The 25,462-nt window shown below is 35.9% G+C and overlaps 1 protein-coding gene across 2 annotated transcripts in view; it reads left to right on the forward strand.

The window, feature by feature from the left end:
* Positions 1-25,462, forward strand: part of Apoltp (Apolipoprotein lipid transfer particle) — a 6,186,292-nt gene that overhangs the window by 805,330 nt on the left and 5,355,500 nt on the right. For both annotated transcript variants that reach the window (XM_081762641.1, XM_081762640.1), the window contains exon 6: positions 20,338-20,487. In XM_081762641.1, the coding sequence (XP_081618767.1) occupies positions 20,338-20,487 (150 nt within the window). The remainder of the gene's footprint in view (positions 1-20,337; positions 20,488-25,462) is intronic.

Below are 25,462 nucleotides of genomic sequence, written 5' to 3' on the forward strand. Positions count from 1 at the left end.
CTTAACATATAACTGTTTGCGACTATAATCAAACTCAATACTGACAACTTGATCAGGAAGCAGATGAAAAGTATTGCGGATCCATTCATGCAAGACTAATGTGTTAGGCTTGTTCACAACATCTTGAAATAACAAACGTAAAGTGTTCACTCGGATAATAGACATAATGCACTTAGTAGGTAAACCTTTACTTCACACTAGACAATATGATGAAAAGAATAAATAGAACCCGAACTACTTGGTAGTAGAAAATACTTCACTTGACAATGCAGGTTGAGTTGAAGCAAGTTAACACACTCACTACTTCCACTCGAACACCTACCGGAACAAGTACAACAATTTTTCGTGAATCGAAATATTTTCTGTCTTGTATGGAAAAAATTGAAGAACTTTTTATAAGTCGGAAAATTTTCTTCATTTTGAAGCAAAAAGTAAAACAACTTTTTGTGAATCGGAAAGTTTTATTCCTCTGTAGAAACAAGTGAAATGAATTTTCATGAATCGGAAAATGTTCATCACTTTGTAGAAACAAGTGAAAAAACTTTTCATAATCTGGATAATTTTGGATATTATGTACCGTATTTATCCGTGTATGCCGTGCACCTTTTTGTACAAAAACGAAGTCAAAAAACAGGGTGCGCGGCATACACGAGAAAATGTAGAATTGACTGAGCCACCAAGCATTTAAAATCACGGAAAGTTTTTATTAACCTAATACTGGAATAGTGTGAGTAATTTTACAAGAGTAGAAAAGTTCTAATATAAAATGACAAGTTACAGCTTATTTTTCCTCTTACATCTACATGATCGACCGATCACAAAAATACCGTACATGTACTACCATCTATTGGCCAAGTCTTCCACCAGGCACTAGTTTCCAATAAGGATCAATGGATGGCTATTTGCAGCTGATGACAATTGACTAGCTTGCAGCGTACTTGGAAATTCTTACTATGGCCACTTTTGGTGCTCGGGCATCCTTTTGTAAATTCATGGCACTCAGTAGCGTAGCCAGGATGTGTTTGGGGGGAGGGGCAAGTGCAGTTATAGGTACATATAGAAAAATTACAAACAAAAATATATATACATAAAGATATATATAAAAAAAAATACAAACATCAAAGTACCAAAGTACATTGTCGGACTTCTTTGGGTGGTCTTCTGGGCCCCCCTCCCTACGCCACTGATGGCACTAGTGGTATTTGAAGCCCAGTCTGATTTGTTATTCTGTGAAGCAGGTACTATTAACATTCAAGTACCCGGTGTTACGTTGGTGAGTACCGATATACGGTACCATACATGAAAGTCTGTGATTTGTGTGGTTTTACGTGCTGTTGTTAAATTGATGCTCGCTGCTTACAAGAGGTTTTTCTTTTCAATTTTAACGTTCCAGAAGTTGGGGGTGCGCGGCTTACACGGGGGTGCGGCATACACACGTAAATACGGTATAATGACGTTAGGTGGAAAATTTTCCACTATGTTTAACTGCACATTCAGCTATAAAATTCAATCCCTGTAGAGGAAAGTTAGACAGCAACAAATTATTATTTTCCAATTAGCTTTCGGAAACCAGAAAATTTTGTAATATTTCAAGTTGGGAAGTAAAAAATATACAGTGTTTCTCTCTCTCTCTCTCTCTCTTTCTCTCTCTGTGTGTGTGTGTGTGTAAAGTGCAGGAAACATACATGGAGTTCGTAGAGAACAAATATTCCTATATTTAATATGTAACATGAAATTGAAAAGAAACCTTTGTGAATTTATCAATTACAGAAACAGAAAATTCCACTATTTCTTCACATGTAGGCCTGCCTATGTAATGAATTAATTACATAAAAGTTCGTTATGAAGATTATTTTTGTAACAGAAAATAAGAAGAAATGCTTTGATTTTATTGTGTTTAACACTCGTAAATCATAATTTCAATATTGGAATTTTGTATAATCAACATTTAGATCAGATATTTGTATTGTAAAACTATCATTATGATGTATAAAAAGGTACTAGAAATAATGAAGATTCGATAGAACAAGTATATATATATATATATATATATATATATATATATATATATATATATATATATATATATATATATATATATATATATAAAGAAATATGTTTTTTATTTTGTAAATTAAAATGAAATTACTTGTTGCTTTTAGAACGCAGCGCTAATAGTGCAGCTTTTTATTTTTCTTTTATTATTTTATTGGAAGAACAACTACAAATATCAGTTTCCTTATTAGTTATATTTCACTTTCTCTTCTGAATGAATATATGAATAAATAAATGCTTATTTCCAGAAAATGGCCAGTATTTCTTTCATGAGTTACGTAAACTCGAATTTTGGGTAGACAAAAATTTACAGTAGGCACTTTATATTATATCTACTTATTTATAAATGTTGCAGTATGTAAATCTATAAAAGTACTGAAACTATGAGAAAACCGTCTTATGCGTATTAAACTGACGAAATCTAATATTGTAAGATCAAAGGTAGATTCTAAGGGAAGAACGCATTGAAGTTTATGAAACATTTTTGAAATGAAGAATCGTTAGGATATTTAACTTCATGAAGCTTTTGAAGACAATATTTTTACCAATAAATTTTACTGCTAAACAACGTTGTAGAGATAAGTGGAGTATGTTTTTATGAATCTGAAAATATTCATGACTTTTAATAAATTGAAATTTTAAATAATAGAATGTGATATTTGTACTCTACAAACTCGATATATGTTCTCTGCACTTTGCATACACACACATACACACACACACACATACACACACACACACACACACACAGAGAGAGAGAGAGAGAGAGAGAGAGGAGTTGAACTGAGTTGATTTTGTGTTTAACGTTCATTTCAGCAGCGAGACTATATAAGATGGGACCAACTGATTAACGTGGAATCCAAACTACATTTTCTCCCGCTGGTAATCGAAGCCCGGTTTTAAATGCCAAAAGCGCGTATGCTAACGGCTTAGCAACGAAGGAGCTCGCAGAGGAAGAGATAGAGAGAAACACTGTATAAAATTTTACTTCCCAACTTGAAATATTAGAAAATTTTCCGATTCCCGAAAGCTAATTGGAAAATTATAATTTCTTGCTGACTAGCTTTCCTCTACAGAAATTCAATTTTGTAGCTCTATGTGCAGTTAAATTTCCGATTCACAAAAAGTTGTTTTACTTTTTGCTTCAAAATGATGAAAATTTTCCAACTCACAAAAAGTTCTTCAATTTTTCCATATAAGACAGAAAATATTTCGATTCATGAAAAATTGTTTAACTTGTTCCTACATAGTACTGAAATTGTCTGGGCCATGAAAATTTTCAGACTCTTTAAACGACCTTTCACTTTTTAACATTTCTATACATCAATTCAATCAATCTTATGATTGCTGTGGAATTGTTACTTGATTATTGATATTTTTTTTAGAACGGAAAATTTTCCGGAAAAATATAGCGGAAAATTTTGCACCTCACATCACTACATAGGATTTGTGAAACATCGAATTTGGTATTTGAACTCATATTACATACGTGTTTTCAGCTTTCCCCCCTATAATATGGCGTTGAAGGGAAGAAAAAGAGCGGAAAGAAAAATGGGTGGGAATTACCATCATTATTACATACCCTTAGAGCAGCGCTTTCCAACCGGTGTGCCGCTAATGGGCCGCTGGTGTGCCGCGAGGAATCGAAACAAAATTATTAATTTTATTGCAATCAAGTTGCAAAACGTAGGGAAAAATGTATATTTATTTCACATTACAAAGAACCTCTATTATGAATCTACAATTTTAAGTTCCATACCGGGTTACTGTTCTGTACATTTCTAGTGTTAAAAAGAGTATTACTTATCATTGTTATGACCATTAGTGCTTCTTTATTGTTGCAGACTATTTCGTAACTTGGAAATTTAAAATATCATTCAATTCTTTCGACAAATTACTTACATTTGTGTTTTAAAAGTGAAAGAGATTTGTTTGTTCGTTCGTTATTTAGTGATCTAAGGTTGGATACAGTTTTTTTAAGCGTATTTTTAAAAACCTGAGTTCAGTATTTCATTACAATTGTTTTCTATTTTTTAATTAGAATGAAAAATAAGCAAAATGATTTACCACGGGGGAAAACAGTGATAGAGCTTTTTCCTCTGTGAGAAGGAGGTCAATAATCACAGAAAAAAATACCACTGTATTTATATTTACAAATAATAATATCTATAAGTGTGCCGCGAGAATCCAAGTAACACCCGTAGTGTGCCGCAAGTTGAAAAAGGTTGGGGAACGCTGCCTTAGAGACTTCAAGAAACTTGGTATTTGGACTTCACATTTAAAATAATTTCACACGTGTTTCAGCATTTTCTGATATTTTAATAAAAGGATAAAAAAAGAGATAGAATGGAGAATGCGGGGCGAGGATTGCAATTATTATAAAGATGTCGTTATCTCAGAATATCTGAAAATTGCAAACATGCAATTTGCTATTTCGACTTCTCAATAAGCGGTATTTTTTATATAAACTCTATAAGGGAAGAAAAAGGACGGGGAGAAATATGGATAGAGATTACAATGATTATAATATGTTCATATCTCGGGGTCCTGAAAGGTTACAGACTTGAAACTTGGTGTTGAAACTGGAATTTAGTGTACTTGGTAGTTTATGATGTGCGAGCATGCAGGTCCAGCAAACTAGGAGCTCTGGGAGCGAAGCCTACTGGTACTTGAACTAAAATTCGATGTATCCCAGGATCTCGGAAAGTCAGAGACATGAAACCTGATAATGGAAGTGAAATTCGGTATGCTTGCAGGTCTATGAAGTGCAAGGTATAGGTCAAGACAATCATTTGGAATGCCTCTGGGGACGACAAGCTCCCAGCTAGCCGAAGGCTAGTTTAATAATAAATATATCAGTGTGACATGTTTATTATCTAATTTGAGAAGCTGGAATGAGAAATGAGGTGTCCGTTTCTTTTACTTATGTTGATTCCCAGGGGCGGATTGGCAAACTTTGGCCCACCTAGCTTAGTTGCCGAGTTGGCCGTGAAGCAAAATTGGGTTTCCCATCCAGCCCACAGCAGCGTAACACTAGATTTTGAAATCATGTAATCAAAAAAAAAAAATCTTTTTCTTAGAAATAGACACCTTTGTCTTTGTCATGTTGCTCCACCCCGCATGGGTGGGCAGGCCAGCTCTGACTATTCCGATAATACTTTAGCACTTGATCTTACATGTCTAAAATAATAAATAATAAATAATGATAATAATAAACAAGTATAGAGAAGAACATTGTTGCAAACACGTAGCTCGTTGAAACATATACACTGTATTTTGCCTAATGTACAATTTATGCAGAAAATTAATCTTAGGTATAATGAGGACTACAGTACACACATAATATGTGACGTTCCACTTCTCGTATTTTTCAACAAATGATGCCAAATCTACCAGTCTCCTACTGTTTGACAATGCAACTGAGCTTCTTGTTTCTTCATGTTCAATATTTAATTCTGGGAGATTGTCATTATTTCCAGAGACGCAAGAATCATCCATGATTATACATGAATTTGTGCTTAGTTTCTGTCTTGATTCATCTGCCTTATCACAAACTCTGAAACAAGCAAAATAAATTTTAAACTGAACTTTAATTTTCTTTCTATTTTGTACAGCAACTTAGATCTAGAGAACAACGTTCTGTTGTAGAATGCAAATAACAATACTAAAGATTTTATTGTCATACAGATAGTCCTGACCTCAATCGCATTGGGCACCTTTGTATCATGCTGATTTAGCGAAAAATGTTTCGGGAGATGAGCCTAACTTTTGTTGCACGCTTGACGTAGATTTTCTACGAACGCACATAACACTGGAGGTACTGCACAGCATGCTCAAAGAGTTGGTATTGCCTTACAAACTGAAAGGGTCGGGGGTATCATTTGGGACCTCACGAAGGAGAAATTGTCCCCCTGCATTTGAAATTGATTCACATTTTATTAATAGGATTCGACCGTCACCAGTGGAACTGTGCCATGAAATTGACATGGCTTCTAAAGTAATATCTGTGGCTACTCTGGAAGATGCCACCAGGATGGGAAACTTTCGTGCTCAAAAGAGCCTGGAGGCTGCAGTTTGCAATTTTAGCACTTACTGTAAGTGCATGAAGAAAATGTGTCTATGTCTTAACATTTGCCTTTGCATTGTTGTAATACTCGCGAATAACACAGCACCTTTTCTATTTAGAAGTGTGTGTAATAAACTTCAAGGTATTTGTTTTTCACAGTGCACTCTAAGATGCTAATATGAAAAATTGTTTTTGTAACAAACTGTTGACATCGTTATGCCATGAAAGTCATATTGATTGTTGTTGAAAGTCATATTGAATTATCGAGACGAGACCGAGATCGAGACGGCCTTTTATATACCAAGACGAGACCGAGATCGAGACGGAGCTCTAGAAATCGAGACGAGACAGAGACGAGACTTAGGTCAGTCTCGAAAGTCTCGGTCTCGTCTCGAATATTGATATAGACAACTTTTAAGATTGACCTTTTCTCAAAATTTCTTTCGTTGCTGTATTAGGTAATATGGGAACAGTTGACTAATGTTCAGTGGCGTATTTTGGGGATGGCTATCGGACTGAAGCCCCTCCCGAAATAGATTTGTGATCATTTTTTCGCATTGCACGTACAACACAAATATTTCTTACTCGTTCTCAAGCCTCTCCCGAAACAAAATCCACTGCTGATGTGTATAGTCATCTCCCTCTCTCAACACACACACACACACACACACACACATATATATATATATATATATATATATATATATATATATATATATATATATATATATATCCCAGCGGATCCAGGATATGATCGCGGGAGGGGCTAAACCATAGTTTGACATTTTATCCAGTGTAAAGAAAGAAATAGGATTGAAGCCCATTGTATACAGTATATAGCTGAGCGTCAAGGGGTGGTATAACCCCTTTAACACTCCCCTTGGATCCTCGCCTGTATATCGTATCTAATATAAGTAAAAGGAAGAGTTTGTCTGTGTGTCTGCGTGCCTGTCTTTCTGATTGCTGTGTGCGGCCTGGGGACCAGACGAGAGTCCAAGAGTTACGAAATTTAGATGACAAGTATCATGTCCCAGGCCTCAGACCAAGAAGAAGCTTTTTTTTTTTTAAATTTTGAATCAGGAGGGGCGTTTACCGGGACATATAAAAGTAGTAGAAAATGACCGATATTAGTGTCGAATATATAGTTTTCGCAGTCCTGAGATCAATGATGATACTTCCATTAGCGATGACTTTCAAAGTCAGCTACCAGTGCATGCAGGCCGTGGTTCATTTGCGGGAGAGGGGAGTACCGAGACGTAAAAATAATACAAAATGACCGATATTAGTGTCAAATAGTTTTCGCGTTTTCTGAGATCAATGAGAGAGTGAAAATCCGATCGCATTAACCTCCAAATTCACCCCATTCAGCTGCGGGCCGGAGTTCACATGAGGGATACCGAGACATGTAAAAGTAATCCAAAATGGTCGATATTAGTGTCAAATGTATAGTTTTTGCGGTCGCTGAGATCAATGGTGTCACTTCCATTAGCGATGACTTTCAAATTCAGCTACCAGTGCATGCGGGCCGGGGTTCACCTGCTGGGGAGGGGGTACCGAGACGTGTAAAATTAATACAAAATGACCGATATTAGTGTCAAATACATAATTTTCGCAGTTACATTATTTTAAGCAGTGTTGCGAACTTAAATAAATTGCTAAATATTATTATAAATATAGTGCAAATAACGTAGCTAAAGTGCAAAATATTTTAAAATTACTGGTAATTTGTTTTATGGTGCAAGAATGTTTCCAAAACACGATGTTTTTCATAGTCTTTGGACTACTTATAATGTTAATGTCAAAGTTTTCGTTCCAGCAATACATGTAAAAGCAACTTGTAACTGAAATTAAACGTAACTGACAACTTTTCAGTAGCACTAGTTGTTCTCCCTAAGCCTTAAGCCTCGTGTATTTTTTAGATTAAAACACTGCTTTATTAAAATTTTAATTACACCCTAACTGCATTTCACTTGTTATAGTTTGACCACCGACCACTTCAAACTCGATCCATACCATATAGCTATATGCAATTATTCAAAGACTTACAGTTAGTAATACACATTGTGTTGATTTTTGGTTTTTTTTGTTTTAGTTTAACGTCTCACGATTATGCTAGGGCGGCTAAAGGAAACGTGGAGTTACTGATCATAGTAGAATCCGAAAAACTTCGGTCGTTGAACATTACCGCCACCGGGAATCGAACTCGGGCCTATGCGAACCAAAATCAAGCGTACTAGCCAGTACAGCAAATGGGGGTTCTTACATTGTGTTGATTTAAATAATTGAGTCAGTGTTGCCAGATTCGAAGATCAAAAAGTAGCGCGTCTGTGCTCCAAAAGTAGAGGATATGAACTATTTCTTGCCCAAATATATAGAAATGAATTATTTGGCAACTAATGACTGGTACTAATGAAATAATGTTTAAAATACACCGGAAAATGTGATGGACATATTGCAAGACGAAATTATGATCAATAGAGACGAAAACAATTTTAGATTCGATACCACGTGACAAAAATAGCCTAGGAAATGTCCGCATACAAGAAATTGTGACAAAATCAGGAACTACTGGGGAGTAACCTGAAAAAGAATTACCCAAGATAGATAGTTTTAGAGAAAGCTTGGGAAGACTTCATCCAGCAGTGGATTGATAATGCTTGATTATGATGATGGTGATGCTTTTATATCGAGACCTCAGAGATAAACTAAACCAACTCATAATTTCGTAATTTTACAGGAGAAGCGAAAAACCGGTTCCTTAACTAAGATCTATACTGTTTTTCAAATTATACTAAGTAGTTACAAAGTAGTAAGATGGCTTTAGACTTACATTATTACACCACTAGAAAGAACATAGTCTATTAAAAAAAAAAGTATTCTAACTCAATTTGACCAAAAAGTAACTTAACATAGTCTACCACTAATGTTCATATACTAAGTAAGGTAGGGTAAAATTGGATCCAAAATTTAACGAAAGTCATACAGCGAATATATATATATATATATATATATATATATATATATATATATATATATATATATATATATATATATATATATATATATATATATATATATGTATATTTTCGACTATTTAATACTTCATGTTGCTGCAAAACTACGAAAATGAATACAAAAGAAAACTAGAAAGTTAAGAATCACTTGTTTTGCCGAGAGAGAAAATAGATACAGCTAGCTCGAATTACCTATATACTGATATAATATGTATGTTCATGTTTCGCAAGTAATTTTCAATCAATATAAAATTTCAATGTAATGAACGCACGATTGGTTTTCTCGAATAAAGATCACATGCACCACTAAGAGCTCAGGAATGAGCTTAGGGTCTAATCTATGTTACGACAGTGGATATACGTATGCGTATGTAATGCATTACAACTTTTGGAACTTGTATAAGAAACAGAATGTACTTAAATTTAGACGCGAACTATGCGAAACACCTTACTTTGAATCTAACTTGTTTCGTGATGCAACCCGAGGCCACACATAGCAAAGATGAGTGCCGTAGCTCCCACCACAAAGTTCAGGAATTTCGTGTTATAAGGTGTCAATTAAACACGTAGATGTGAAACGGTAATAAAGCATTTGATCGATTTTAAACAAAATATATTGTAGTAATAATTTATCCTATTTGTTCAGATAATGAACGTTATATTATGTTTTTAAAATGACAATCAAAACAGAATGTATTGGATAATAAATGATAAATTGTAAAATTTCAATTTCGGTACGATTAAATACATTCATGCTGCTATGTGTTGCGTTATCCGTTAGAATGTATTGAACAATTCTTATTCTAAGGAAGGAAACAAACTAGTACTGAAGTTAATTTAATGGAGTTTAATTGTATAGGCAGTACTGAGGCCATATGAGAAAGTCTTTTGCTGAAAGTAAAACATGGGTTACTATTAGAATTTTATCCCAGATATGATATACCCTCTGATGATTGAAACTGGAACATACACATGGAAGGCATAAGCGCTAGCAAATTAGCTCTGAAGAAGTACACCATACTATAATTCTAAGTCAAGAATAAGGCCAAAAATAAGAAGCAGATACGACAGACGTTATAATAATAATACTTTTACAATTTTAATTTCACCTATTTATTTCGAGACTTTCGAGACGATACCGAGATTTGGCCCTCGAGACCGAGACCGTGACAAGCATTTGTTGACCGAGACGAGACCGAGATCGAGACGGCGATTTTTGACTCGAGACGAGACCGTGACCGAGACAGCTATTTTTAAACCGAGACTGTACAAAGTCTCGTCTCGTCTCGTCTCGATACCATCCCTACTGTTAAAGGATATCCGAATCCCTACTCGCATCTGTGTTCAAGACAAATACTTATATCTGGAATCAAAGCCAGGATCATGCGACAGAAAAACACGCATGGTCCCACTCGATTAAGAAGGAACAGATTGACTGTTGCTTTCCCTGGCGAAGATAACTTATAAAGAAACTTTACCCACTGCCTGCACTATTGTGTATATGTTCAAAACGTTCTCCCATACACCTCCACTTCTGAAATAAAACTATAGAGAAAAATGCTTACACAAATTCAGTCTGCATTATTATTATTATTATTATTATTATTATTATTATTATTATTATTATTATTATTATTATTATTATTTACATTTACATTTACATTTACATTTATATTTACTGTAAATCTAGAAAGTATAGAAAAATAATTACAAAATTTAGAAGTTACTGCTAAGAGAGCTGCCTTGTTCAGACTAACTTTCAATATCAACCGTTCCAACCGTTCCTATTTTACTCATGTCACACCTATTCCGCTACTCAGTTTGTGACCCGAGAAATCGAAATTGATAACAAATATCTAATTCTGACACTAAACATACACAAATATTCCTGGAGAGTCTAGTGGTAGAGCTCTCACCTCTAGTGCTTCGAGTTCCTGGTTTGATCCCAGACCATGTGAATTTGTGGTGGGCAATATTGTATTCCTGAGCTTTCCTTAGGTTCTCCCACATTCTCATTCCATCAATTCTTTCACAATCATTCCATTTCATTAATCATCCGTCTTCTTTAGTCTAAAGAGCGTAATCGTGGAACATAAAGATAAAAATTTGTTCAAATACTTCTGTACAATATTTACAAAATAAATTAACGTTCGAAATCTTGTGAAATACTAAATCGCTTAAATTTTGATACTTTTTGCTGCCAGATCCATGCGATAATGCTTTAGTTAAGCGATTTGTTCAGTCATGAGAAATCTGAGAATGATGAACGCAATAAATTTCAGATGATCTCACTGGAAGCTCAACTAGTTCCGAAAACAAAGTTTCTGCTTACTTCTATAGAATTTTTAGGATGCACGAACAGGAAGGAACTGTTGGGTCAGTAAATAGTAAAGAGAAGTGTAATTTTCAGGAAGAAAGAAGGAAGAAATGTAAAATGAATTTTTCTACCGGATGGTTGTGTCCAGTATATTTTAGGCGTTTTTTCTGTCTTGAACCAAGAATGTCATAATATCCTATGTAATAAACAAGCTCTTGTATACAGTATTTGCAGGTCACATCAACAAAAGTGCCATGTGCAATGAGAAACAAAAGTGTAATCTTGTGTTAGAACACTAAATTTGTTGCAAATATTCGATAAGTGCGATTGACATGTCCAACGTTACGTCTGGTGTCAACGTTACCCTTTATAATGAAACCAATAGATGGACCGAGGTCAGCAGTACGTCATCACAAACTCCGTTCATGTTCAGAAAACGGGCTAGGGAGGCGAATGAATCAGAAGACAACGTGATGTTGAATAGGATCGTTTGAAAGTGCAACATAGAAAACACACAATTCCGAGTTCTTTTCTTTTACGTGTTCGTAATGGACCACTCTGCACATCTAACCTTAAAAAAAGTGTCGTTGGGTCAGGCTTGGTGAATGAACTCGTATACCGTTGATTTGTGAAATTTAGCAACTTGCAGTAGCGTAGTTAGAATATGAGGAGAGGCAGTGAGGCGCCCACTGAAATTTTGAGGGGGCAGTCCATGTCACATCACCGTAATGCGTTCAGTTGCAAGGCCCTCGACCAGGATCGATTCGAAGCCTCGTGATTCTAAGATGCACATCGTAGAACAAGACTAGCAACAACATATCTATCTATCTATCTATCTATCTATCTATCTATCTATCTATCTATCTATCTATCTATCTATCTATCTATCTATCTATCTATCTATCTATCTATCTATCTATATCTATCTATCTATCTATCTATCTATCTATCTATCTATCTATCTATATATATATATATATATATATATATATATATATATATATATATATATATATAAACAGCCGCGTTTCAAGTGTCACTTAGTTGATTTAGCGTTAGGTATGCCTGGGTTCGAAACCCTTATATATAGCTTACACATATTATATTTTTCTGGCGGACAACTCAAAACTAGTGATACTTTTTCTAGTGGTACTTTTGGGTTATCAGAAGTTTGTATTGTATTTGAATGCTTGTTAGAAGAAAATATTTACCAGACCTGTACAAGTTTTTCAATATTTTAGTAAGCAACAACATGGTCGCTACTGAGATGGAAGGGCTGATCTCCCTGTTTCCTTCAGGCAGGTAGCCAGCCCAAAAATGTAGGGGGATTCGGTAGAAATTAGGGGGGATCCAACCATATTATAGTTCATCACCATATTACAGTTCATTTACAAGAATACCGTGAAAATTTTAGGAGGGTCAGTAAAAATTTTGGGGGCTTGCCCCAGACCCCTCGTTTATACGGGCCTGATTTCCCCCACTGCAGATTTCAGACTTTATCTTAATGGAATCTAATTGTTGGCAGAGAGAACGCAAAGTATGTGGCTGCAACCGCAGACTAATTTGAATAACTAATTAGTAATTATATTTTCTATGTGGTTTTACTGTCATTGAAAATGATACGGACATTTCAATCGCACCAATCCAATATTTGAAAGAAGCAGATATTTGTTTTGCTTAATTGTCCATTTCAGATTCTCGTCGATTTTTCCAGAACTTCTCCAGAAAATGTCCCTGACGGGATCGTTTCTAAGGAAGCCGAGAGTAGCATCTCCTTCGTCTTCCTACTTTCGTACCATCTATGTCGCTCATGTTGCCAAATACGGGTTAGTATTTACGTAAATATTATGCACAAAAGTCAACCTAGGCACATTGTTTTCTTTACTCCGAAGCTCATAGATTTACAGAAGCAATATGGGTGTAACAATGAAAATTTGTCCACGCACTCTAAAAACAACCATTACAATCGCTCAGAACTATACATAATAATAAAAAGAAAAAAAAAGAAGAAAATATCACAGTAAGAGCATAAGGATCGTTACACAGTCACGCGGAGCTCCGTGCGCAGAGTCCCGCGTGGCAAGATTGTTCTATTGTTTCTTATGGGAGCATATATAGTCACGCGGAGGCCTCCGCGTGGACCTATACGCGCTCCGTCCTCCACGAGGTGGATAAGGCCATTGAGCAAATGGGTGCTTACATAGTCAAGCGGAACTCCGCGCGAAGAGCAGCCACTTCCCTTTAAAGTGTACACAAAAAGGTGCATAGTAGCAAAACCAAAATGGAGATTCATCCAGAAAGACTTATTACAGAATTTGAATCAAGACCTGTTTATGGGATCCCGTTTGTAAAATACAAAAATCGTGAGATTTGCAATTTTTCCATTTAATTCATCGAACGACCGGATTTGCATGAGAAAATAATTGAAGAACTTTTTATCATCTTCTCGCAAACCTACATACAGAGTCACAAAAGCTCCCTTCAAACTTCTTTGAGTAAATAAGGGGTAACTTTGGAACCGCCTATTTCTCCGTGTTCTTCGTTTTCTCTTCTTACAGAGATAATAAGAAACCACTGTTTTCGTTTCGATCTTACTCATGTTGACTCGCAACACTGATTGAGGAGAATTTTGTATGTAATCACGTGACTGTGTAGCTACGGATGACTGTGTAAGCGCACACGCGTAGCGCTGATCTCCGCTTGACTGTGTAAAGGACGTAAGAGTATGACTCATTCTTCGGTGGATTGGGAATAGCACAAAAGGCGACAGAATGTCTCCAAGACCCAATCTTAGTATTTCAAACTCAAACCTCCCTAAAATATACAGCAAAGAAAGACTAAACAAAATTTAGTTCAGCTGTTTTATGAAAGAAATACGTGACATTTCTTTTGCAGTTGATTGTTTAAGGACCGCATTTGTGAAACCAAAACCTACAGCTATAACTGGCGTGGGTGAATTCTACAGCATAAAAGCATGGAACAAAAGTGTTGAGAAGTATATATAGAAATAACACAAAACGGAAATGTGGCAACAACATACCTGTTACCCTCACCAACTTTCCCTCGACGAGCCATAAATAGGTCCTCGTACTGAGTTTGGTGAAATCCTCCACCACCCGTGGTGTGTCGGCATCGGACAGTAACTGTATACCAGGATAGCGGACATACTATAAATATACACAGAGCGTTGAAATGTTTCTTGAGTTGCAATGAACGTGACCAAAGAGAAAAAGAAATGTGTCTGGTCCTGCTAGCAGCGACGAGTCTCATTGCATGATTGTCAAATTTAATCGATGAAAATCAACTGCAAAACAAAACGGGATATCTATGAAATTGCTCAGTCATTTTCTTGAGATTGGTCATTGAAACTCCTATCCAAAACTACAATGTTCTAAGTACAGTAGTTCTTGAAATAATCATGACCAAATTTTACATGCTTTTAGATAGGGAGAATCTCACCGCGCTCCAAGGTTAAAGACCACCTTAAAACAGCTGTATAGGATAGCGCGCGAATACTGCAACGTTTGGGATCAGCAAAAATGATTTCTGTCTACAGTCTGTAACAAATAAATTTTCTCTGCAGCTCCGTCTTTTGGATGACAATTGTCATATGCGTACCTATGTGCGTGACAATTAAAATATCAAAACGACGGAAGACAGAGACAACAAAAGAATGTTGTTCTACAGTGGCTTGATAAGGAGGAGGGGGACTCGGAGGTGTGTTCTGATGAATGAGATTATGAAATTTACCACGTAAGTGCAAGTGACCACAACACTGAATGGTCATATTTTCTCGGTGTAAATATACAGGGGTTGACCAAAAAAATCGAAAAACACTTCATACAGGACACGTAAGTTTGGCCCACCACCGTACAATACGTGCTGCTGTTGCCGATCGTTTTTTTTTGTTTTCAATGTGTCATGTGGACCTTCCTCTTCTGCAGCAATACCCAGTTCACCTATGAGTGTCATGGTGTGAAGGTGGTGCGGTAAAATGGGCGACCTGACAGACTTCCAAAGAAGCATGATCGTTTGTACCCGTCTAGTTGGAGCATCAGAGGCAACAGTGGCAAACATTGTGGGCGTATCGAAGGGCACTGTGTTCAAAGTCACGAGGGCACGCACAATTCATGGGCAAACGACGTCTGCAAGGCACAACAGTGGTCATAAGACAATCCTGTCAGATAGGGACCGGAGGGCATTACAACGGATTGTAGCAGCTAAAAAGAAGATAACTGCAATGTAAATTACATCAGAACTCAATTGCTGCTTACAGAACCCGGTTTCATCGAAAACAGTGTGACGGGAACTACATAAAATGAAAATTCATGGCAGAGCCGCTATCGCCAAACTCCTGGTCACAACAGTAAATGCAAAGAGGCGAATCCAGTGGTGCAAGGACCACAAGGCGTGGACTCGTGATCAGTGGAAACACGTAATATCGCCATATGAATCGACCTTCACCTTATTTCCAACAACCGGTCGTGTTTACGTATGGGGAACACCGATTCAGGCCTATGATACTCTATGCTCCCAACTGTAAAATATGGGGCTGGTTCTGTTACAGTATGGGCACTCAAATCGTGGTTTTCTGCGGGTTCCATCATGACCCTGCATGGAATGATGAATGCTAAGGTGTATGAGGCCATTTTGGGGGACCAGGTTCTACCCATGGCCCAAATATTGTTTCCTGATGGCGATGGCATCTACCAAGATGATTTGGCACCCTGTCACGCTTCAAAAATGGTGAAATCATCATTTGAGTAACATCACCAGGAGCTATCACACTTCCCCTGGGTCCCACAATCACCAGATCTGAACATAATTGAGCCATTGTGGTCTGAGTTAGAAAGGCGTGTTCGGTCTCATTACTCTCCACCAGCATCATTTACGGAAGTGGAGCATGTCTTGGAGGAACATTGGTACAAAGTTCCACACACCACAATTCAGGAGCTGTATACGTCCATTCCATGTCGGATCCAAGCTGTTTTGGATGCAAAAGAAGGACCTACACCATACTGGGTATGATTTTCACACTTTCGCAAACGTTTCAGATTTTTTTTTTTTTTTTTTTGTCCAGCCCCGCTGTGTGCAATTAGTGCAGCCTGCATCATACATTTCAATACCAATTCACTTTAATTGCCACGAAGGAGTTTTTTTTCTTTTCTTTCTTTCTTTCTTTCTTTTTCTTTTTCTTTTTCTTTTTTTCTTTTTCTTTTTTTTTGAGGATAGTGCCTGGGAAATGATTAAACCTTATATACAACGCCAGTTCTCTCTTCTCGAAGTTTCATTTGGAATTAGGATCTTTAAACTTCATATTTTCATGTTTTCTGCACAATATAATTCCGAAAGGAAGCATTTGTGCACCCAGGTTTGTCTATACTTTTTGTGTTTTCTTGGTGTCAGGAATCACCTTCCAAATATTTTCGGTGTTGTTTTGAAACACTCTGCATATGTGCCATATTGCCCCCTATTCGCAGTTTAGGAGGATGTTTAGCCCCTTCATCTTGACGTTGGCCGATCCAAAAAATGTACGTTTGTCCTACTTTTGATTTCTTTATTCACTGCAGGAGTACAAGTAAATCCACGTTGTGCGTTGCTAGTTGTGCCCTTGCTAAAATGTATCATATTGCCCTATATTCGCAGTTTAGGGGGACGTTTGCCTCTCTTATCACCCACGTTGGCTGATATAAGAAATATGTTCGTCTTACTTTTGAGTATTGTATTCACTGTAGGAGTTTCAAGCAAATCAGATTGTGACATAAAACTTTCCTTGTTAGACGCTCACAATCTGTATAGATAGGCTATAAGTCAATATCTACCGTATAAAGGATTTAGATGGTGAAGTGAGGAAGAAATCACGAAATAGATTTTACAAATGTGCTCGATAATTCCATTATATATTAGAAATTGAACTTAAATGTCCAAAAGAGCTATACGATTGCCACACTGACTACTCATTAACTCCTCAAAATTCGTGTCCACCTGGCTCAATACAATCAAAGCTATTAACATCTCTGTATGATCGAGGAATATATAATTCACTATCGAAACTTAAAACAATATTTACCACTCGGTTTAAAATTAAAGAAACTACATTGAAAAATAGAGTTTGGTTAAAGAATTAACAATCAGATTGGTTAAAGAATTATACCGATTTAAACACACAGATGAGAAAGAAAGCAAAAAAAAAAAAAAAAAAGTGATTTGAAGACAGATTTCTATAAGCTTGTAAATGTTTTAGTCTTTGGTAAAAACCAACGGTATATAGTAGAAAAAAATTAAACCTATAAAAGTAGAATGAAATCCAGCAAGAGTAGGAAACTAATTGCTCAAAGAAATTTAATTTTAAAAAAGAACAGTTTATACAGGTAATTTATGCAATAATATTGAATAAATCCAAATTAACTTTTAATAAACTGATGTATGTTGGAAGGAGTATATTCGATCAATCAAAATATTTAATGCATAATTTGCATTACAATGTGATGTAACCGAAATATAAGGACAAAATAGAAACACGTTATAGAGATAGCTATATTTATCATATTCAAATAAAAGATGTATACAAAGGTGTAAAGAATTATATTAATTTCTTGGATACAAGTGAATATCCAGAAAAAAATAAATACAAAATACCACAAATAAGAAAGTGCTTGGTAAGATGAAGGATGAAGTTAAGGGTGCAATTATAGAAAACTTTGTTGGTTTAAGATCGAGAATGTGCTCAATTAAGTCACAACAAATATATTTAACCTCCTTGTTGAATCAGAAGAAATATTATAAGATTATGAATCTAATTGAAGTTATAAGCATTATATATATAGTATAGAAATGAACAAGTTAGCATTTTGTAGATGATAAAATATATGTTTCGAAAGATGGAATAAATACCCTGCCATGGGGTCATTATAAGATAGAAGAGAAATAGGAATCAAAAATGAAATTTAAATATAAAAATAGGATTTTGTATAAACATGAATAAAACATTTTGTGAACAATGTAACAGATACATACTATACATAGAAAAACATAATAGCACTCACACAGACAAGAAAAACTGCAAAACTAAAGTTTGTAAGAACTGTAAGAAAGGAAAAGTATAGAACTGGTCCTGAACGTCTTTATAAAATATCATCCTTCACACTTTAATACGCAAAAAGCAATCTAAAGTAGTCTCGAAACAACCACACGCTAAAAAATGGATAGAGAGTAGAAATAATAAACCGAACTTTAAATATATTATAACTAAAGGCGCTCAAGAACTGTATGTTTGTTGGATTACATAATAATTAAAGGATATTTTTTTTGTTTTAACCCCGAAAGGAGAAGAAAAACCTATCTTTAAACTACCATCTAGATATACAAAATGTTACGAACATCTTAAATACACGCTAATATATAAAACGGAAAACTAAAAAAAATATATATATATAGCCTATTTTAATAAATATTATTTAAAATGTTTATCAGTTCCAAGTCTATTTGTAGTGTATATTTAAATTCCTTTTTTTTTCTGTTAGTTCCTTATGATTTTAAATGTCATAAGGTTTTATGTGTTTTGTTATTAAATACTCTATTTGTTAATTGCACTAAATAGTTTTTATCAAAGTAAAAGTGCACTATGATAATATGTGCTTATGGTATTTAAAGCACTGCACTAAATAATATTGATGAAAAAATGTCCTTGAAGTAACCTACTATGACTGCTTGTCCCGATATTTGCCTGGGCGAATCGGCAATTCCTTTTATGTTGATGTTACACCTTACATATTTCCATTGCCTCGAACTCACGCTCACTAAATTACATTGCTAGGCAGTTTTCCTTTCGTCATTACACAGTTGTGAATCATCGTGTTTCAAGTGTATGCTCTACTGACACTGCAGATGTCTTCCTAGACTATTCGGCTACACATTTGATGCACTTAATACTCAGAACATCACGGTTGGAAATAATCATACCTGGCGAGTTTTTTTAATGCTCAGATCCGCCTCTTCAGTTTCGGCATCTGAAGACCGAAACGGGCTATCATCATCGCATTTTATTTTTCTTTAGCCTTTTTCATCATCCTTTATTTGCAATAATTGGAAAGAAGAGAGGGAACAAGGGAAAGGCTGGGAAGGACGAGACCACGATACACAACATCCAACAACAATGAACAAACAAACAAAACAAAACAAAATGTCAAAAACAAAAAGGAAACGGAAAGGAAAACAAAAGGACTTGAGCTATCTAATCAATATTAACTAACTAAACAAGAATTAAATTACTATCTAATTCCTACCTGGTGATTATGCAGCCACACACAACGGGCATGCAAATGCCCGACATCTTATATTTGTTTAAGATATCGACTTAGTAGGCACGAAGTGAGAACCCTATCCATTCATATCAATTTAGACCGAGCTTTCATTGACAGATTATCAGGGGATCCTTTGCGCGTGCATTGCAGGGTTCTGCAACTGCAAGTTTTAATGGATTCGGAATGACTTGTTATGTTCCTTTTTTACCCGCACTCTACACGTTAGGTGGTTTTCGCAATATTGGCGTCCGAAATTCATCTGCCCACGCTTTTGGCACCTTGTACGTACGAAACTATGTCCGATGGCCGGAAATTCAAGAGGACCTTTTAATTGTCTCAGTGACAGGAGTCACCTCCCAGAAGTTTTATGGGTTCGATTCCTGGCGGAAGATCATGTGGTTCGGATTCAACGCTAAATTGTAGTTTCTCGTCTTATATAGCTTCGCTACTGAAAGAGATGCTAAACTAATAATCAAATCAAATCAAATGAAATTTGTATAAGTTTCTCATTGTGCAGTTCTAAATTCATAAATGTTTAGAAACGTTTCTATTACATTTTTCTACACTACTTTTCTCTTTCAGGTTGATGTTGCTGGTCAATGTGATACAGAATACTCACTGCATGTTAGAGGGACCGATTTGGTTATAAAGAAAGAGAAAGATATATCATCTTGCATCAATAGATACAATCATCACTCAGCTATTCAAACTACTAAGTACATATTTAGATCCGTAAGTATTTTACGCTGATTTTGTGGTCTTATTCAAATTATTTAAGATTTGTGTGCACAGTGCGTTGTCTCGCTTTGCTAATATATAACCTTACGATCAAAAATGCATACCTATCGCCTTGAAGAGTATGCGATCGAACATGTGTCTAGAAAAAGTAGGTGTCATAGGAATTTGATATATAGCTTTCATTATTACTAGGCAGTTAAGAAATAAGTCTATGAAGTTAGGACTCAGATTTGCAGCATTAATGCAATGTCATCTCTGAAAAATATTCGAATTCTTTGTTACTCGATTTATTGTCTGATGCAATAAACTAAGCACTTCTATATATCAGTGACTTTGTAGATACTTTTATTTATTAAGATCGACTCTGCAGTATATTTTTCAGAACATTTACTTCAAGAGATGAGGTAGAAAGAATAGAAAGTAATAGATATAAATCTATAGTATCTATTTGATTTGCCTAACAAATATACTCAGTTTTGAAGGCAGATAAGTGAGAACAAAAGATCTGAACTTTTAAAAACGACTCAGAGTCCCAAATATGAATAATCATCATCATAATCATAGATGTTCTACCATTATTGGCAGGTCACTTGCCGCAATTGAGAAGCTTCCATCCTCCATGGTCTTCCCCTAACATCTTCGTCTTTTTCGCGTACGAATTTTTCTATTTTGATATCGCCCATTAATTATAATAACCTTACCATTCTACCTTACTTACCTGTTATCATACCCCCTAGCACGTCTCTCATGATACAGTTTTTCCTTTGCCAATGTCACAACCAGTTGGTTTTCCTCTTCTTAACTTTATCTAAAGTTGTTCTTTTCTCCCTCAACATTGCTAGTACCGTCTCATCGTGTTCCGCTCGACACAGCTTGTTCTCTCTATCCTTCTCCACACCCACGTTTCGAAAGCTTCCAGTCGTTTCTCAACATTTTTGAGTAATGTCCATCTTTCTGACCTATACAGTACAATACTCCACACGAAACATTTTATGAGTCTCTTTCTCAACTCTTTGTTCAAAGTACCAGAAAATAGTTTTTCTTCCTCCTAAAGACTTCTTCCACCATTCCTATTCTTGCTTTTATTTCACGTTCACACCTTATATTGTCACTAATTATAGCACCAAGGTATCGAAAACCAGTCACTTGTTCTATTTCTCTCCCTGTACTTCTACATTTGGTACCTACCTCTTCGTTCCAACCACCATGGCTTTGTCTTTCCAACATTTATTTTCGTTCCATATTCCTCACAACCCTTCCTCAAGTTTTCTAACATATTATGGATTTTGTCTTCAGATTCTACAACAACCGCCTGATCATCTGCAAACCGTATACAACTAATCATTCTGCCTCCTACCGTAATGCCGTCTTCATTATAGGCTCTTATTCACTATCTCTTATATATATATATATATATATATATATATATATATATATATATATATATATATATATATATATATATTAAATATTGTTGGCGAGAGAGAGTATTCTCGTCGACCTTCCTCTCCAATTGCACTCTTCTCTGTTATTTCCTCCCCTCTTCTAACAGTTACTTGTTGATTCGCATATAAGTTTCTTATCACTTTTCAATTTTCCCGTCCCAATCCAAACTTCTTTAGAACCTCCAACAAGAATTCCCAATTCATGCGGTCATAATCCTCTTCCAGGTCAGTAAATAGAACATATCGTCCCTTTCCGGCATTAATGCAGTAAGCGACAATTTGAAAATTTTACAGGAGAGCCGAAAAACTAAAATTTTGATGTTTTTTTTTTGTATAACTTTCTTGTTTTCTGAACTATTTTCGTAAGAAAAATACAGCTAATACAATTAAACAAGCTCCGTCAAATAGAACAGTTACGTATATAATAGCCTTAATATATTCACTTATTTTGGCGCTTAATTCATTTTTGCTTACAACATTTTTAACAAATCAATGCTTCAAACGACATTCATTCAAATGTATTAATGCATTAAGACACACGGTGGCATGGTGAGATTGCGTTAAGCGACATTTAGGGATAAAAATAAATGCTAATAAATTGCTGATTCGTTAATTGAAGAATGTATACTGATCGGTAAAATACTGAACGCTTCTCAAAATAATGCTGCTTAAAATCAATTAGCCAAGAAAATGCTTTGGATTGCCTCTCCTTTATATGTAAAAATTAATCTAATCTTCTGAATGGTTAAGTTAATAATAAATGACACCATTATTTAGTTTTCTCATTTGTTTTAGTGTTATTTTTTATTTTTTTAAAGCTTAGAATTTTGCAAATTATTACTGATTTGTTAAGCTTACTGATCAATGAAAATTTGCATCATACATTTACTAAATAAATGCAAATTGTAGAAACTTCAGAAAACTGTAACTTGTCAGACAACAGATTTCAACCTTGAATTTCTTCTTCGGTGTCCTCTTCATCTCTCTCAGGGAGGGTATTTTGTGCTTCCCCCGTGTGTGGCAACTGCTGATAGAACCCGTGTAGATGCTTTGGTAGAATATTCTGATTACACAATTTGACAAGATCCTGCCCTTAGTGATAGGGATAGCTGCCGCATAAAGTCTACTTTCCTGCTTTTCTTTTGGTGGGCGAAGTTTCAGTGTGAAATACACTGCGTTCTTAGTCACTGAATACTTAACTTTGGCAAATTCACTATTTTTTTTGAAAAAGCGACAACTCTCATTTCTGACAGCAAGAAAGGTTCCTCTGACTCATGTTTCTTAGCACTGAAGATTTGCTCTGCTAAAGTTGACAATTTCTAAACGAGGCATGCTTCAATAATTCAACATCATATGGATGTGGTTTTGTTCTCGCCATTCTCATGACGGTAATCCACTCGGAAGGACTTTCAATGTTTTGATTATGAGATGGTTTCTCAATTTGATTATGCACACTGTCCTCAGTCATATATGTGTGACCCAGTACCAAATAATTGATCTGGATTCGTTCCAAGTTTTTGGATTTTTCAATTTCATATTTCAACATGGCCTTAATATTTCTATTTTTGTTTTGACCGACACAGTTATCGCAATACAGGATTAAAGTTGAAGCATTACCTCGTTCGTCCACTACATCTATGTATCTCGAAAGAATGGAAGCGATTTCACTCGATCCTCATTTACATTCGCTCTCACTCCATACATGATTGTACGCATTTCTGCTTTTTGATTCATATATCGAGAGATTGTATACGGAATACTTTCGTGTGTAGTATAAAAGCATGGAATCGCCAAGGGATACGCTCAAAACTTGCTGCAAACCGAAACTTGCGACAAATGTTCCTTCCTGGCTACCACTCAAACTCTGCTGTTTTTTGAAACGAGCCTTAGTTGCTTCTTTACCTTCAACATGTCGGATGTAATCAGCCTTCTCTTCTTGGGTTATGTCTGTTTTGTTGGTAAATGCGATACATTTCTGGTACTTGTCCTTTTTGGGTCTATGAAACCCAAGGTTGAATTTTGAGTTAAATATACCCCGAAAATCTCTTTCACTCACAGGAATATTTCCTTCTTCGTTCATTGCACGTGAGTAAATCGTATATGAGATCCTCGGGAAGATATAGTCGTGTTGTTTTATTTCTACAGTAGTGGTAAGCCACTGCAGGAAGTCTTTGAATGAATTCAACAACGAGCTTCACATCTCGCTCGGATGTCGCATTGGGGCGAACTGAGTGGCGTCCTCGACCATCAGGTTTTGCTGAGCCTTCAGTGGATTGTGTAACAGTGTAATTCGTAAACCTTTGTGAGATATCTAATGTTGAGAGCAAGAATTGAAGGCAAACTCTTCTATGGCCTTCACCTTAGTTAACAAAATACTGAAAAGATTATGCCCGTGGGCTCTCTTCCTGAATCCTCCTTCTTTTCACTGGAACTTGTCTGGTTGCTTCTAAGATCAAATTCCTTTGATCATTCGGTTTTAAAGACCAAAAGTGTCTAAATAAGTATTGGCGCCTCTCTCCCGGAATATCAGAACATTTATATGGGCAAGAGTTGCATTTGTTTGGTTGTATTTGTTTCTTCTCCACTCTTTCTTGCCTCTTTTTGTTGTAGGCTTGGCCACTTTGCTTTAATCGTTTTTCCTCTCTTCTTGAGGAGTTTTCTTTTTAATTCTCAATCCGTTTTCTCTACGATGTTCTTTTCTGGTGTAAAAGTAATCTTTCTATTTACAATCTTCATCCGTTTCCTAGCAACGCTTTCCTCGTTGTAACCATCACCTGAATTCAACTTTGCAGCTGAATTTTCTGAAACTCTTTTACTCTTAACATATAATATATCTTCATCTGATGAGGTTGGTGCTGCCCGACCAATCCGTTTTGGGAAGGGCAAGCCTGGTTAAGTATATCATCGTCAGAGAAATAGTTTAAATAGTTCAGTTCCAAATTTGTTCTTTTTCTCAAGTTCCGTTTCTCAGCGAAATAATGTTAATCTCTTTCTCGATTCCTTTCTAAAGTCCCCTCTTCGTTCGTGTTTAGGGTCTCTTCCTCTACTACTGTCTCCTGATGCTTGTTTGGGTTCTTCCTCCTTTCTTCGGTCTTCTCCTCATCTTCGTTTAGGATCCCTTCCACTACTACTGTCTTCTGGTGCTTCTTTGGTTTCTCCTTCCCTTCTTCAGTCTTTTTCTCATTGTGGTTTAAAGTGTTTTCCACTGCTACAGTCCACTGAAGCTTGTTTGTGTTTTTCTTCCATTCTTCAGTCTTCTCATCTTGGTTTAGGGTCTCTTCCACTGCTACTGTCCCCTGAAGCTTGTTTCGGTTTTCCTTTCATTCTTCAGTATTTTCTTGATTCTGGTTTAAAGTCTCTACCACTGCTACTGTCTCCTGATGCTTGTTTGGGTTTTTCTTCCCTTCTTCAGCCTTCTTCTCATCCGGGTTTAGATCATCTACTCCTTCTCAATTCTGATGCTTGTTTGTTTTTTCTTCCCTCTTTCTCCCTTCTTTTTATCCGGGTTTAGGGTATTTTCTACT

Source organism: Thermobia domestica, chromosome 6 (assembly GCF_964235325.1).
Source record: "Thermobia domestica chromosome 6, izTheDome1.hap1.1, whole genome shotgun sequence".
NCBI lineage: Eukaryota > Metazoa > Arthropoda > Insecta > Zygentoma > Lepismatidae > Thermobia > Thermobia domestica.